General features: G+C 36.5%; 2 protein-coding genes across 2 annotated transcripts in view; both read left to right on the forward strand.

Moving 5' to 3' along the window:
• Window positions 1–15,938, forward strand: part of Dmtn (transmembrane and coiled-coil domain 2 protein Dmtn) — a 43,095-nt gene extending 27,157 nt beyond the window's left edge. The window contains exons 11-18 of the mRNA XM_034980884.2: window positions 855–878; window positions 3,390–3,543; window positions 5,018–5,144; window positions 5,495–5,605; window positions 6,353–6,460; window positions 7,031–7,233; window positions 8,059–8,193; window positions 10,944–15,938. Of these exons, the coding sequence (XP_034836775.1) occupies window positions 855–878; window positions 3,390–3,543; window positions 5,018–5,144; window positions 5,495–5,605; window positions 6,353–6,460; window positions 7,031–7,233; window positions 8,059–8,193; window positions 10,944–10,971 (890 nt within the window). The 3' untranslated portion in view covers window positions 10,972–15,938. The remainder of the gene's footprint in view (window positions 1–854; window positions 879–3,389; window positions 3,544–5,017; window positions 5,145–5,494; window positions 5,606–6,352; window positions 6,461–7,030; window positions 7,234–8,058; window positions 8,194–10,943) is intronic.
• LOC117993102 (uncharacterized) overlaps window positions 1–16,264 on the forward strand; it is a 254,416-nt gene that overhangs the window by 186,533 nt on the left and 51,619 nt on the right. The window lies entirely within an intron of this gene.

Raw genomic sequence — 16,264 nt, forward strand, 5'->3', positions numbered from 1 at the left:
TCAGTTTTCTCTGTTTCATTTCCACCTTTTTTCTTAGATTTATTAAAAGGTAGTCTCTATAAATCTATGAGAACATCTCTTAATTAAATACTACACTATACAATGGTTCATATTATGTTGATTTGTTTATCAAGTGTATGAAGTGACATCCAACCTTGTCAACTATTCATAATTTTCTAACGATCCATTGTTCTGAATCTGCAAAGATGTAACGTTATCCTGTTAAATATATTATTTAAATAACTATTTATGCATCTTTACATGATTCATACATTCTTTACATTTCGAGTACATTTGTCACGTTTAGAATTTTTAACATATCGCGACTTTTAGGAGTTCATTCTAAGTTTCACTATCTATACCTACCTGATTTCTATTTACATAATTATGCATTTTTTAGTATGACTTTTAAGTAAATTATATTTAAATTGAACTTTTAATTATTATCATGCACATAATTTGCATTTTCATTATGCATTTTCTCTATATATAGAAAAAATATAATATACTAAACACCCACCGGCTTATTATGAGACCGCCTACGCCTGTAAGATAGTCGCGTAAGTTATTTTTCAGTAACTAAGTAAGTACTGTAAATTCCAGTGATGTCAGTAGCATAGAGCGCGCTGAAGAAATTCTTGAGCAACTTGCACTTTGCTGATGTCACTCGCGTTTTCAGTATTCCTGAAGAATACCAATGCATTTTATAGTATTCGATCAGTTGAAGAGATGCTAGCATATTTTCATTTCAGCCGGTGTTTCGCTTAGCCTTATAAGTCATAACTCATAATATTCATTCGTTGTCTCACAATGTAACGTGTATGCTTATCATCCGTCTCATTCTTGCACGCCAGCCCCACAACACGCGGAACTGAGAGGTAAATACATGCTAGTTTATATTTTCTATACATTATATTATATACTTTTCTATTATATATTATATTCTTTTTATATGCAAGCGTTTTTGTTCAAGGCAGAATGGGAAAATTTAAAGAGTGTTTATGAGATTGCAATACATTTTTCGACCGATCCAGTCCAACTCTCAGGAAATCTGAGATTTAGAAAAAAACTATACCTACTTTAATGTAACTCTACCTATAGTACGCGACAGGTCGAGATGGCAATCGGTGTGGGGACGCCCGCCTCATACCCCTATTGTCATCTCGACCTGTCTGATCTTTACCAGATCTTCACCTAATTTATAAGGTACCACCTTGGCGACTCAGATTTTCCCATACTGTCTCAAAGGAACAAAACATTTTCGGCACAGTTTGTTACTATTAATAACAATATCTATACTAATATATGTATATATGTATGTATGTATATGCGAAAGTGTGTCTGTCTGTCTGCTATCTTTCACAAAGATAGCGTGCATAGGGGAGGGACATATGTCACTTTTTACCGACTGCGGAGAAGCCCAAAGGAGGGTTGTCATCCCGAAAAATCAAAGAGTTCCACGGGTTTGCAAGAACCTAAATCCACATGGACGAAGTTGCAGGCGTCATCTACTTGGTACAGAGATAACTTGCATGTTGAAGACGGTTATAAACTTTTATCCTGTAAAACCAAAGAGTTCCCAGGGATTTTTAAGAAAGGAAATCCAGGTGGACGATGTCGCAGGCATCATCTAGTCAAAAATGTTTTGTTACAAACATGTATTATCAATTTATTTATTTTCGATTTAGGCTTGTGTACTCTTACGATTATTATCTAGTTTTCTATTTCAATGCCTTTATATATAATGTAAATATAAATATGTTTTACGCAAATTATGTATTTTAAATTCTATTGCACGATCATACAGTTTCAAGTCACTTGTTTTACATTACATTGCTTACATTATGAATTATGATTTATGATGTACGCATTGAAGTCATGTAATACCTAAGTAGTAGGTAACTAGTAATACAGGTTTCCGAGTCACCGAAGCGTTTCATGCAAGGGCATTTATCTTGTCACAGCATTTGAATCATAATTACATGTTTCTCTCTCGTTTCCGCTATTTTTCTTATTTACAGGTTATTTATTATTTTAATAGAGTTCTAAAACGTTTTTTTTAAACAATCGATTTTAAGGTTGATTCAAAATCACGGAACGCATGTTAGTTTAAAAAAAAAGGCATGTAAGTTAAATAGATCTAAGAAAACATAGAAAACTATAAAACAATCATGATTTAGTGTAATTTAAAGTGTAGGTGGTTCGATAGTTTTTATATAATTATTAATAAAAGCTATTTTTATCAGGCTTTTTAAAGCTATAGTAAGATTCAAATTTATGGGCGTCTGAGAAGATAGATAGTTACTAGTCGCGTCGTCCTAATGACATATGTACAGTACGCGGCCGAAAGTAATGTACATCGACCTTTAGAAGGAGATAGCAGATTTCTAGAGCACTGTCTCTGTCGTAGAGACCGACAAAAGGTCATATAGGTATGAGTGACAGAGACAACGCTCTACAAAGCTGAAATGTCATTCTAAAGGCCGATGTACATTTCTTTCCGCGTGCTGTATGTATGACGGAAAATGTAGCAGTGCCCATTTTCCGTCACTGTCTGTCCGTACTGTACCTGCGCAGAAACGCTCCCACAGCGCACATCTCAGCCGCTAAAAAGATTGAATCGAATTATACTAACCAAAGCCTATACTTAAGTTTTTTTTAATAGGCAGAGTTGAATCCTTATTTAGGCAAAGGTGTCATTCGGTTTACTAATACAAAACTGACAAGTTTAAAAGTATTGACTCACTGTCATATCAATGTAAACTGCTGGTTACAGATACTAGAGATTTAGAAATTCAGCCCGAGTGAATGAAGCTATGGAGTGAGTCAGCTAGTATAAACTACTTAATACATTTGGACCTGTCAACTTTGTAAAGCTTAGAGATCTGCAGAGTGATTAGCTAACTTAGTGTTCAACGCTGTATGATAGCCACCGAGTTCACTTGACATTTATTTTTAATCCATTATTTTGACATTATTTTGACATAAAATATTTTTATATCACTCAGTGAAGCAGCTCATTTGACATTGGTTGGTTCTACACAACCAACCAATTTCAGAGTAAACTAGAGTGAGGAAACTCTGTTGAAATCGTCATCTGTCATATTTAAGGCTAGGCTTGACGTGAAATCAAAGAAACCTAGTAGTTTCATAGCCTACCTAGTCAAAGTCAAAGTCAAAATATGTAGGTAACATTTGACGCGTCGACATTTTGTTAGAAGTTTCCTAACTGTCGTGAATTGTGCCAGTGTCAAATGAGTTAGGTGGCTATTCAGTGTTGAACACTGAGTTAGCAAATCAGCCCGCTGATGTATAACCAAATAGGCACTAAAGCTTATTCAGTTAAGCACAGTCATATTATGTGTATTGAGTGTATCTACAACGTCCAGCGAACGCGTCTTCGGAAGGCTCGCGCGCGTCCGAGGCGGGCGAGGGAGGCCGGGGCTCCACGCTGCCTCGCGCGGCAACCAGCGCCGCCTCGCCCGCGCACAAGTACTCGCCCGAGGCATCGCCCTCGTCCTCCGTCACGAGTGAGGGAGCGCCGTGAGTATACGCAAACCACACACTTACGGCATGCTTTTTCTGCTGTGGGGGTAGCTTAGCATGGCACGGTGCGCGACATTTTCCAGACCGAAAACAACACCGCGTTTACACCGACGACCTCTATGTACTAGTACGCACTAGAGATGCTCGCATATATATATTCTGGCGTGCTCGCTCGAATCAGTAAGTCAGTCGGCAATAATATGGATTCCGACTACGGGTACGGACGAGAATCGCGTGTGACATAAGGCGCGCGAATACAGGCGTATATAAACGAGCTTATAGTTTATAGTGCAAAAAAACCTCAATCCGAAACCGTTCTAAGGCCACGGCCTCGTTCTTCGTCTCGAATGAGAGTATACGCAAACTTACGGCATGCCATTTCCGCTATGGGGGGTAGCTTAGCACGGCAAAGCCAGCAGACACAGTTCATCAACAATATTACATTACATAGTACCTTCCGGCTTCCAGGTACAGAAAGGTTTATTCCGCAAAGACGTTTAAATAAATAGCGATTCTTGCTATCAGTACCCATATTATAAATGCGAAAGTGTGTCGGTTTGTCCTTCAATCACGTCGCAACGGTGCAACGGATTGCCTTGATTTTTTGCATGGGTATAGATAAAATCCTGGAGAGTGACATAGGCTACTTTTTATCCCGGAAAATCAAAGAGTTCCCACGGGATTTAGGAAAAACCTAATTTTACGCGAACGAAGTCGCAGGCATCAGCTAGTGATACAATTAAGTGCAATTCTAATTAAACAAGTTGTGACAGAAGTTTTATACAAAACCTGACCTATACTTGTATGTATAAAATTTTTGTTCGTTCTCCTATTCTATGCATACAGCTTATGGCCACCTATCTGGGCAATAAGGCCTGAATTAACATTTTTGCTTTGCCTTTGGCAATCACATGTCACGATTCCTAATTGGCACATACTACTTGCTGTTTGGTTTGTCTTGCTGCACGTTGCACGGTCGTATAAGCACATGTTGTTTTTTATTTCGGATCTGGTTCGGAAATTCCCTAATGTGGCGTTTTTATTTCCTGCTTTCTTTGAATATTAACAAGGCATGAGTGAGTATGTAAACTACTGTTTGATGATATAAAAATACCCATAAAATACGATTTTAAGTGTTCTGGTTTAGTTCAATTTTATTGTTTAATGCAGTCATCACGATAATGGAAGTCTATCGGACTTCCATTATTGGACGTACCTAAGTCTCTTGTAGGGACTTCCTCACCGTGATATTGCACCACTGTAACCAGCTCAAAAGAAGGTTTCTCAATTATGAGGAGTGAAAGACAATTCCTTCAAAACGACCAATTTGTTTTTGTATTTTTTTGTTTCTATAACTTTGTTTTTCGATTATGGGTATTATATTTAGGTCACCAAAATGTGTTCAGCAGTATTAAAAGTTGCAGTAACAGACAAAAATTAAAAAAAAATGAAGGTTTCTACTGTGCAACAGGTACCCAACACAGTCGGGTTCCAACAACATGTCGGAGGCGACGTTCAGCATCAAACCTATTCTGAACGAGTTGCGTGAGAGACGGGAGGATTATGAGCGGTTAGCCGAGAAAATGGACGCGCTTAAGGTACATAATATGCCCTAGAAATTTAGGAAGAATTTTTAGTTGGTAATGACAGTATTCACTTCACCTTATTAAACGACTTCCAAAAAGGAGGAGGTTCTCAATGTGGTGCGTCTTTTGTCTTCTATAAAATGTACACCGATATCTCCAAGGTGTCTGGACCGATTTGCAATTTTTTTTAATCAACAGCGGAAGAGTTGGTCCCACAATTTTTTTGTATCCAACTCCAATCCTGATGCTGCGGCTTGTCCTTAGACCAGCCTACTCCGTGTCTAATACTTATTGATAGCCACCTAACTCATTAGATTTTTTTTGGGAAAAGCTGGCTAACAATAACTTTGATGTCATTTCAGAACTTATCACAAGAGGTGTCGTTTCTGTCGGCGGCGTTGCAAGAGGAGCGCTTCAAGACGGAGCGGCTGGAGGAGCAAATCAATGATCTCACTGAACTGCATCAAAACGAGGTCAGTCACTATCGCATGCCCAATGGGGATACACACTACCAAATTTTCCCGACAGGTGGCGCATAAGCGAACCAGCCATAGAGGTAGTATAAGTCCCGCAAATTGCTAATGCGTGTGGCCGCCATTTTAGTAACGTCAGCACTAGACTGAAGTTTCGAGCTGATGGTATATTTTTATTTCGGCTGACGTCAAAATGACGTCATTTCGTTGTTAATGTGACATGGTTCCAGCGCAATAGGAATTTACGGGACTTATATAATCTGTGGAAGCGGCTATACTAAGCTAAACGCCATGATTTAGAAGCAAAATTGTCATGTAAACATATGAAACCTCGATAATCTAAGTAAGAAACTATGAAGATGACAGCTTCCATTGGCCGGACTGCATATGCACTGCCCTTCTGTTTTCCCCGCTAATTCCAATATTGGGTCATTCAAAAGAAGATTGAAAAGCATCTTCTACGCAAGGGTGGAGCACCTTAGGCTGTATCCTCACCTACTTTGTGTTATAAAACTCAAGCGAAGGTCAATTTTTTTTGTAATTGTAATTTTTAATACCTACCATACTTTTCCGTACTGCAATTTGCGTAAATAAATCTTGGTCTTTTCCTTTCCGAAGAGAATTTGCTTCGGGCGAAAGTTTTTGGTTATAAAATTAAAATCTGATATGGATGCCTTTTACACTGAAGAAAATCTCTTGCAATTTTTTTAAGAGATAAAACATTGAAAAATATGTATATATTTTCAGGTAGAAAATTTAAAACAAGCACTGACGGACGTAGAGGAAAAAGTTCAATACCAGAGTGAAGAGCGAATACGAGACATACACGAAGCATTAGACCTATGTCAAACTAAAGTGAGTAGCACATTAATGGTACTTGTAGCTTCTCAGAATAAACCTAACATGATTTAACTCTAAAAAAAGTATTTCCTGCAGATCCTCTAACTGATTTTATTTGATATCTGATATGTGATAACTAATCAGAATATTGCGTAGAGTAAAAATACAAATGTATGCCCAGTGTGCTCTGTACAACTAATTTTGGAAAACTCAATTTTTTTTCTTCGTCTTCTACGCTTGGCCCATTACTGAGGACAGGTCTCCTCTTAGAAAGAGATAGGTTTTAGGCTACAATCCACCATGTTGGACAAGTGCGGATTGTCACACTTTACACACCTTTGAGAGCACTATGGAAAACTCACAGCCTAAGATCTTAAGAGAGCGCACTTTGACTTTGCTCAAACTTAAGTTTCAGTTAAAACGAGATATTATGCCAGCGATATAACGCTCTCGTTTTGACAATGTCTTAAGTCTGAGCCAAGACAAAGCGCGCTCTATGGATCTCAACCTCTGGCATGCAGGTTTTTACTTGTTAACATTAATATTCTAAGACATGAAATAGAAATGATTTATTTTATTATGCAGATTAGCAAATTAGAGCAATGGATGGCGGGTGGGGGCGGCGGGGGAGGGGCGGGAGGTGCGGGCGGCGACGCGGGAGGGGCGGCAGCGTTGCCTCCTAGATTGCTACTCGTCAAACTTCTAAATGTGGCCATCACGCTACTGCAACTGGCGTTACTACTGGTTGCTACGGTGGCAGGAGTGGCCATGCCCTTCCTACGCACCAGGTAAGTCTTTGTTACTTTCTAGGTATTAGGGTAATCTAATTAAAGTTATAGATGGTGAGTAGAGGCAGAGGGGGAGGGTCGGGCGAAGCGGGAGGGGCGGCAGCGTTGCCTCCTAGATTGCTACTCGTCAAACTTCTAAATGTGGCCATCACGCTACTGCAACTGGCGTTACTACTGGTTGCTACGGTGGCAGGAGTGGCCATGCCCTTCCTACGCACCAGGTAAGTCTTTGTTACTTTCTAGGTATTAAAGTTATAGATGGTGAGTAGAGGCAGAGGGGGAGGGTCGGGCGAAGCGGGAGGGGCGGCAGCGTTGCCTCCTATATTGCTACTCGTCAAACTTCTAAATGTGGCCATCACGCTGCTGCAACTGGCGTTACCACTGGTTGCTACGGTGGCAGGAGTGGCCATGCCCTTCCTAGGCACCAGGTAAGTCACTGTCATATTCTAGGTTAATATGAAATTGGAGCAATGGATGGCGGGTGAAGGCGGTGTTGAATCAATAATTTATTTAATTCATTCATTCATTCGTATTCATCATTGTAGGACGTAATATCATAGAAAACTTAATAATGATATAGAATAGAATATATTTTTATTCAAGTAAACTTTGCAAGTGCTTTTGAATCGTCAACTAGTTTAATTTACCACTGGTTCGGAATGCCGTTCCTACCGAGAAGAACCTCAGAAACTCGGCGTTTGCTCTTTTCAAGTGATCAATTTACAATATTATTATACCATACTGTACAAGCAATTGCAGCCCCGTGCATTGCTGGAGCGAGCCAAATCCAAGCTTATATTGTATTGTATTGTTTATGTCTGCTAGAGTGCGCGTGCTAACAACAAGCCTAGCGGTAATGGTAGGGGTGATGGTGCTCAAGCAGTGGCCGGAGGTGACGCAACTGTCGGAGCACCTGCTTCGCCGCTTCAAGGAGTACCTACTCGACAAGCACCACGATAGGTAATGCACAACACTCACAACTGTATTACTATAACTAATTTATTGATATATTAATTTATTATTGTATTGAGGCCTCGACACTTAGTACGAGTTTACACAAGTCGACAACGTTGCAAGATTTCGAGTATCGAAATAGTATTTAACGTCAGAGCGAATTGAACCTAAAGCTCCACGTTTTAAAGGTGAACGAGATCAGGTGGTATTAATGGGCTCGACCCGGGCTGGTGTCAAGCCCTGCTGGACCGATTATTGTACCTTGAAACTTTTATAATACTATATAATTCATCCGAGGTGAAAACTTCATTTACGCGATTCAAGCTCCTCATAGGGTCAGATCTATAGAGTGCACTCTAACTTTTCTTAGACTTAAGACAGAGTTAAAACGACACAGATGTATATACCTCTGACATAAATCTATCTCGTTTTAACTCAATCTTCAAGTCAAAGCGCGCTATATAGATCTTAGCCACAGTGATAGTGATTGAAGGTACCTATGACCTCAGCTAGTCTATCCGTTATAAGTTACTACTTGCTTGCATTGCCTGATAGCAATCCTGATAAAATCCTTTTTGTATCAGTGCAAGTAGCATCATCTAATGTCGTATTTGGAGACTGAATGAAGTCGTATTTTCAGTAATTCCTATTCACTGGTTGTAGTAATGGACTAACTCTGACCTTAAACAGACTTTAGGTCCATTATACTTCGACATCGACTTCCTTCGATACTCGAAATCCATCAACGTTATCAAAACGTGCGAGCTCATACTAAGGACAAAGTGTGATGGATCTGTAGGTACTAGTACCCGGCAGGAAATATTGTACATCGACCTTTAGAAAGAGATGGCGGTTTCGTAGAGCATTGTCTCTGTAATTTTTGATATGTATTTAAAATTATTTAGTAATTTCCTTGAAGTGTAGATAAACTACTAAAAAATTATAAAAAATATTGTCTCTGTCGTTGAGACCGACTAAACGTTACATAGGTATGAGTGACAGAGACAACGCTCTACAAAGCCGAAATCTCATTCTAAAGGTGGATGTACAATATTTCTTGCCGGCTACTGTACCTCAACATTAACGCGTGCAATGAAGCGTTGTTCGACGAACGAATGTTGGTCCGATTGCTGTCACACTTTGTGTGTTCGAGCCTTTAGAATGTCCTTTTTGGTGTATGGGGAATGGGTGGATTGATTTATGGACTGAAATAAAAATGATCAAGGATCTATTGAATAAGATAGACGGAGCATTATTTTAATTCTCTAAATTTTATTTGTGCGAGTTAAGTGAGGTTTCCAAGTCTACTTGGGTGAATTTGCGCTTGTCCGCCGTCCGTCATAGCAGAGTTCTCTGACAGACGTATGGACAAATTTCTTCTGAATAACTAAACATAATTTAAACTTATATATAATTTCAGTCATTTTCTGTAGTTAAACAACATAATATCAGTCAATTATTATCGAATAGAAATAAAGTTAATACACTTTTTTATTGCAATAGTTTTATACGCGACGAATCTATAGGTCGCGAGATTTTAATTCGGGGCGAACTACTACTGATACCTACATATCCTTGTCATACACAATTGTCAAAGTATATCTTACTCTTTCGCGCCGAAAAACGGTGAACTGATGCAGCTTACCAAAGTAGAATAAAACCAAAAAACGAAATATTTATAATACAGTTGTACATAATCTCGTATTTACTTAATTGACGATAATTTGGTGTATTTTATTATTTATTGTATTGAATAACTTGTCATTTTTCAGAGCCTTCAACAAAATTGCTCCGTCTATCTTTTTCCCTACTCCTAGTTTAAAACTTAATTGCTTTAAACCTCATTGGTACAAATACCTTAATAATATACAATTTGTTTAAATAGTTTTTTTATAAAGTAATCCCACTTCTGCTCAATATTCATTTTCACCCTAACTCACTACTAGGATAATAATTAATCGAATGTGTACCTTAATACTAACGATATATGGTGTCTTATTGCAATAATTGTTGGGGTGGTATGCAAAGAATTGATGTAAATGACATGTTGTATAGAAGCAGGCGTTACTTTGCGGAAATCCATGATATACAAGGAACCAAAAGCTTAATTTGCTATAATCTGTTGAAACAGACAAATCTGTATGGTTCAACATGCAGCATGCAATATGCACCGCCCGCCCTCCCACTGCTAAACATGCAGGAAAAACCAGACAAAGAAAAGCAAAAATTAGTGGCTGGTTTTTTCTGCATATTTAGCAGGACTAGAAATATCTAGTTTAAATTTTATTTTAAAAAGACTGTTTCGAAACAATACGGGTTATAATTTATGTATAATATAATAAACAATATTATAATTTATTATGGTAAAAATAGTAATCAATTCTTTGAATATCATCCTTTATATAATAAATAATAATTAACAGTAAATAGCAAGTTATTTTATTTATTACATTAACAAAATCTAAGTATTATTATATATTTGTAACACGCTTGTTATGTACAGTAGTACAGTGTATATATTGTATAACTAACATGAACCATATCAATGGGAAAGCTACTACTATTGATATAGTATGTATGAAATTATTGTATTTATATAAGGGTATCTCATTATAAATGAGTAACTAACCATTGACAAACATTTTATTGTAGCTTTTGGACTGGACGCAATTGCAATATATTTATTTATTTACTAACTAATTTTTACAAAAGGTTCCTTCTATATTTTTTTTAAATTTCTTTTTTTTTTAATTCAGGTATGAATGCAAGTCGTTGTGTGGTTGAGTTTGTAGTCGTCGTTTTCGTGGAAACGCTGGTATTGCAATGTTGTCCTGACGGGGTAAACTTTATACGGTCGACAACTCGAACCTTTTCAGTTGTTAAGGTGTTGATTTTAAGTTGCTTCGACTCAATACAGTGTCATGACAAGATAAATAAGTGTAATTTTGTTAGACAAAGTACACCACTAATTTTTAAATATGATATTCTGGATAATTTTCTTGTACACGATTTCTAAACTAATTCGACAGGCCTAAACCTAATGCTATCCTTTTCCGCTAGGAGAATTAATTATGAAAGAGATAGCAATATATTTAGAGCTGTCATCTTAGTTTAGTTTAGATATAGTGTACAACAGAATTAGCCACAGTGTCATGACAAGTTAACTAAGTGTAATTTTGCTAGACAAAGTACATGTATAATTTTTTTTATTTTTTATTATGTGTTTGTGGCGGTGGTCTTTGACTTAAATTTCTTGAAAACAAATTCTCGAAGTTACATATAAGAGAAATATGCTGTGATTTTATTTGATTATTATGTTTAAGATTATAATGTATTCTTTTTTTTTTTAATTTCGATGGACTTCATATAAGTTTTTGATGCTTGCAACATTTTTCGAGTAACTCATTAAACTTATTTAATACTAGATGATGTCGTTCCCCGGGATGCAAGCTATCTCTGTACCAAACATCGTTAAAATCAGTTGAACAGATGGACAGTGAAGGGTTAGCATACAGACAAGCACACATTCGCATTTATAATATTAGTATGAATTTATCTTAAAACATTTGAAATTATGTTATACTTATTTATCTTGATAAAATTGTTGATCAATACTCGATGTAAAAGTTTTGAACAACCATGTCTTGATTTTATTCATAGTAGTTATTCAAAGTCAGAATCTGACCATTTTTGTTAGCCAGAAATCATAAAGCTGACCAATTAGCTGTCTAAATTAATAACTACTATACCTACTCTATTCACGGAAGGAAGTTAGTACGATCTCTCTGTTACGTAATCCCATGCAAATGACAGAGACAAAAATCTCAATGGGCGTGAACCATTTTGAGTCACCAACCAATCACAAACATGTTTTCAAAAAACAATCGAAATTCAATTTGAAAACATGGTTTCGTTTGTGATTGATTGGTGCCTCAAAATGGTTAACGCTTACTGAGATTTTCGTCTGTCATTTTATGGGATTGCGTAACAGAGAGAGCACTGTACTAACTTCTTTCCGTGGATTGAGGATATTAAAATAAATCTGAAGATATGAGTGTTTAAAATCTAATCCTTTTTTTGTATCAGTGTAGAGAAAAAATACTTTTGAAATTTGAGAGTGCTTTAAAGTATGAACAATTATTATTATAAGTAAGAAAAAATCGGGCTGGGTCCCGTAGTAACGTGTGACTATAAGTGTGGATTTTTATGACCGTATTCAATTGCTAACAAGCACTTGACACCTCTGGCTAACTTCATTAACAAATGTTAGCAAGTTTCAGTAAAGTTAAAGACGAGTTGCTCATGTTTGTGTTTAAGTCGTATCGGTATAAGTAAGCTAAGTAAATGTGTGTTTGCGAACGCTTGCTATTGCGACTTTACATCTGACATGCACGCACACTTACGCAATGTATACGGATGAGATCTATAGAGCGCACCTGACTTAGCTTAGACTTAAGACAGAGTTAAAACGAGACAGAGCTATATCTCTTACATAAACCTATCTCCTATCTGAGCTAAGTCAAAGTGCGCTCTATAGATCTCAGCCTACGACGTAACCACAATTAAAGTTCACTCGCCTTCGTGAATTGCAAGAACGTTACCCTACAGTAATTATATTACACTTAGAGCTTTAGAAAGCGATAATGTTGTTAGCGTTTGAATAAGGTGATAGTCGTGTCAGTTCAAACTCTCGAATTAGATGAAAATGAAAAATAAAAAGCGCAAGTTCGATTTTGTTTTTGTGTACAGAAGCTTACCATTGTCACACAAGTATGTATACGTTATTTTTTAAGTAACGCGGTTTTTTTTTATTGGAAGGTATTTTTTTAAAAGTGAGGCCAAATGAGCGTAGGCCCGTAATTTCTACTGCATTAAAATTAGTTGTTACATACAGTGGAAGTAAGACAAGTAGTCTCTGACGGTCATCTGAAGGTGTACCTAACATTACACTCGTTTAGTCTCAGCCTACTGATCTAGATATTTCTGTATTTAGCTGCGTCCGCACCAAAAAAAAAACTGTAAAATTATTGTATCCACATACAAAATGACGGACGTTTATATAAAAGATTCGAATTTACGCCGAAAACTTTTAGCACACGTCGCGAATTTTATTGGTCAGGATGCGGCTTAGTGTTAAAGTGCATAAGTTTAGAAAATTATAAAATTATTTATTTATTGAAATTCGATTGGCTATTTATTTTGTAGGAAAATTTGACTGTTTTTGATGTTTCGGCTTTCGGTACTGAAGGATATGTGGCACAAACTTTGTGAATAAATGTCGAGTTATCTGTCTGTTTCGCTCGCGCTTACCTACGATCTGTAAGTGCGAGCGAAACAGACAGATAACTCGACGACTCAGTTTAAAATGCGTCGACTATAGCAACAAAGCATTGAATGTAAGATATCATAATAAACAAATAATTCATTGAACTTGGCGTCAATCTGTTAAATCTGTTGCAGTTGTAAGGGTGCGTTTGTACTGAAGCGAAGCCAGTCGGCAGTTCGCTTCAGTACAAACGCAAATCAGGTTATTGGGAGGTAATGTGATGAAATTATTATGTCATCTGACGATAACCTGATTGGTCGAAAACACACGTCTCCACTTCTTATGCGGAGCGGAACGGACACGTACCCTCAGGTCCGGTTTCCGACAAGGCGAAACGGAACGGAACGAATAAAAGACGTGGAAAAATTATCACATCTTTTAAAAATCTGATTCGACTGAACATCCGCTCCGCTTAGGTGGACACCGGGCCTTAGAGTGTCTGTCAACTTAAGCGGAACTGAGAGGAGACGTGCAGCTACGACAAATCGGATTACTGAGAGACGTGATAAAAATATTATCATTTCATCTATTATTAATCTTATCGGTCTTTAAATCACGTCTTTCACCCTCTTTTCGAGGTTTATTAATAAATTTCGTGTTACTAATCCTTTTGGAGAAGCCAAAATGTTTTATATTTATTAGAACGGCTTTTTAATATTGATGTCGAATAAATGAAAGCCAATAAATATTCTAGCGACGTTTGTAGCTATGTTGAAAAGTTTGTTTTTAGAAATTGGCGGGTGAACTATTTCTTATGTAACAAATTAATTGTAGAAAAACTCAAACCTTTTAACTGTTACTTAGGTTATATTATGAGTTATGATTTATATGTTTTTAAACGGCATTTTCAAATTACAATAGGTACTTTCCAAAATTTACTAGTTTTATTAACAAGTTTCAAAATATATAGTAGTTTTGTGACTCTTTAGTTGGCGTTGTAAACCACATTCGAGAAATTCACGATTCCATTCAATGTCGAAACAAGCTTATGAAAAAAATTAAATATCTTTATGAGAAATAGGTATCTACTCCCGCTAAGGACTTAACAACTACTTTTAGGTATAAATTGTTTTTCTAATTATATTTATATAATACCTAATATGAACATTCCAAATTTCTTACTGATCGAATAGTTTTATCGGATGCATCCTGAATTATGTCAGAAACAGGGCGTTACATTTCTAAACTGTATCATCCCTCACTACGTGACGCGCGTTGAGTAAAATGAAGGTCTAGTATTTTATGACCATAAAAATACACCGACAAAACGACACATTTGATACTGGTGTATTTCTAAACATAAACAAGGTGAAAATAAAATACTCAATAAAAAAATCACGACTGTGTTTAATCAACTGATCTAGTAAAAATAATAACAGAAACATACATTCTAAATTCGCATCCCGTTTCCGCACTGTCTTTGGTAAAAAATACTACAACTTGATTTGATTTAACGCACGTCCCGATGATTGGACCGTTTTAAGTGTGCCTATACCATTATTCTAGATCTAGAAAATCTGCAGCACATTAGTGTGTTGTAATGTGTCGCAACTTCTGGCGCGCAGAAGTTACCAATTAATGCGCGTCTAACAGATCAGGTTTGGATATCTTTATATTATAAATACAGTTTTATTATAAGTATGATTGTAAATGTGTTGACTCCGATCATTTCGCATCAAAACGAAAACTAAAACAACACAATAGTGTGTTCGCACCTTTACCACATTCTACCCTCCAAATTCGTAAAATGCTCAAAATTGGAGTATTCTATTTAAAATTGTATTATTGTAATTTGTATATTGTGTAAATATTTTTTTTACTCTGTGCCGTAGTTATTTTGTCACTGTAAAGATTTTCATTTTTTGTATTTTTAGTAAGTGTATCACAATTTAATCATTTTTTTTTTGCTATGTTGGGCAAGTCCATGGAAATCAATATAATAAAAGAAAGGCAACTAAAACAGGTGATTTAAAAAGAAATTGTTGAGGATTACTAGAAAAACCAGTAGTTCTTTAATGGTTCTTAATGACACCTGGAAAGGATATATGTCTTTTAAAGAATACGTCGATTTAGTGGTCACCCCACACAACCTTCTTAAAGAACCTTAAATTAAAAAAAGCCGTTTTCGTGCCACTTTCTTTACTACGCACCTATTACGTCCACAAATTATTTTAACCTAACCCGCTTAACATAGCAAAATGTTTATCTACAAAATGTAAAATCTGAGATTATTTTTCGACAAATAAATGTGTATTATAAAGCCGCTTTATAATTCTGTTGAAGCTCTCCCATTATTGTATGTGCTGTAGTGTATGCAGTATGATTATATATTGATATGACATGTAAAATAATTCATTTTTGTTGCCGGCTATGGATTGAAATAAATCATCACAATTTTATTCAAAAATGACTTTCATTTCTTCTACATTCATATAGTTTACTCTTATTATTAGTCCGCAAAACTGACTAGATATACAGAAATATTATTTGTTAATTGTCTACTAGATGTGAACGTGACATGCGCGATTAGGTGGTACAATAACTACAGCGCAACAAAAACACAAACTTATACAAATAGCTATATACTAACAAACAAAAAAAAGGTTAACTTACGACTAACAATTAACAGATTACTTACTAACTTATCAAATTTTCTTGTAGAATCAATAGTTTACCCTTTGGGGTTGCGTCCGTCCGTCTGCTCGGCTGTCTGTCAGTGGGCTTATCTCATGAACCGTACATAGGTACAGT

The sequence above is a fragment of the Maniola hyperantus genome, chromosome 23 (genome assembly GCF_902806685.2).
Source record: "Maniola hyperantus chromosome 23, iAphHyp1.2, whole genome shotgun sequence".
NCBI lineage: Eukaryota > Metazoa > Arthropoda > Insecta > Lepidoptera > Nymphalidae > Maniola > Maniola hyperantus.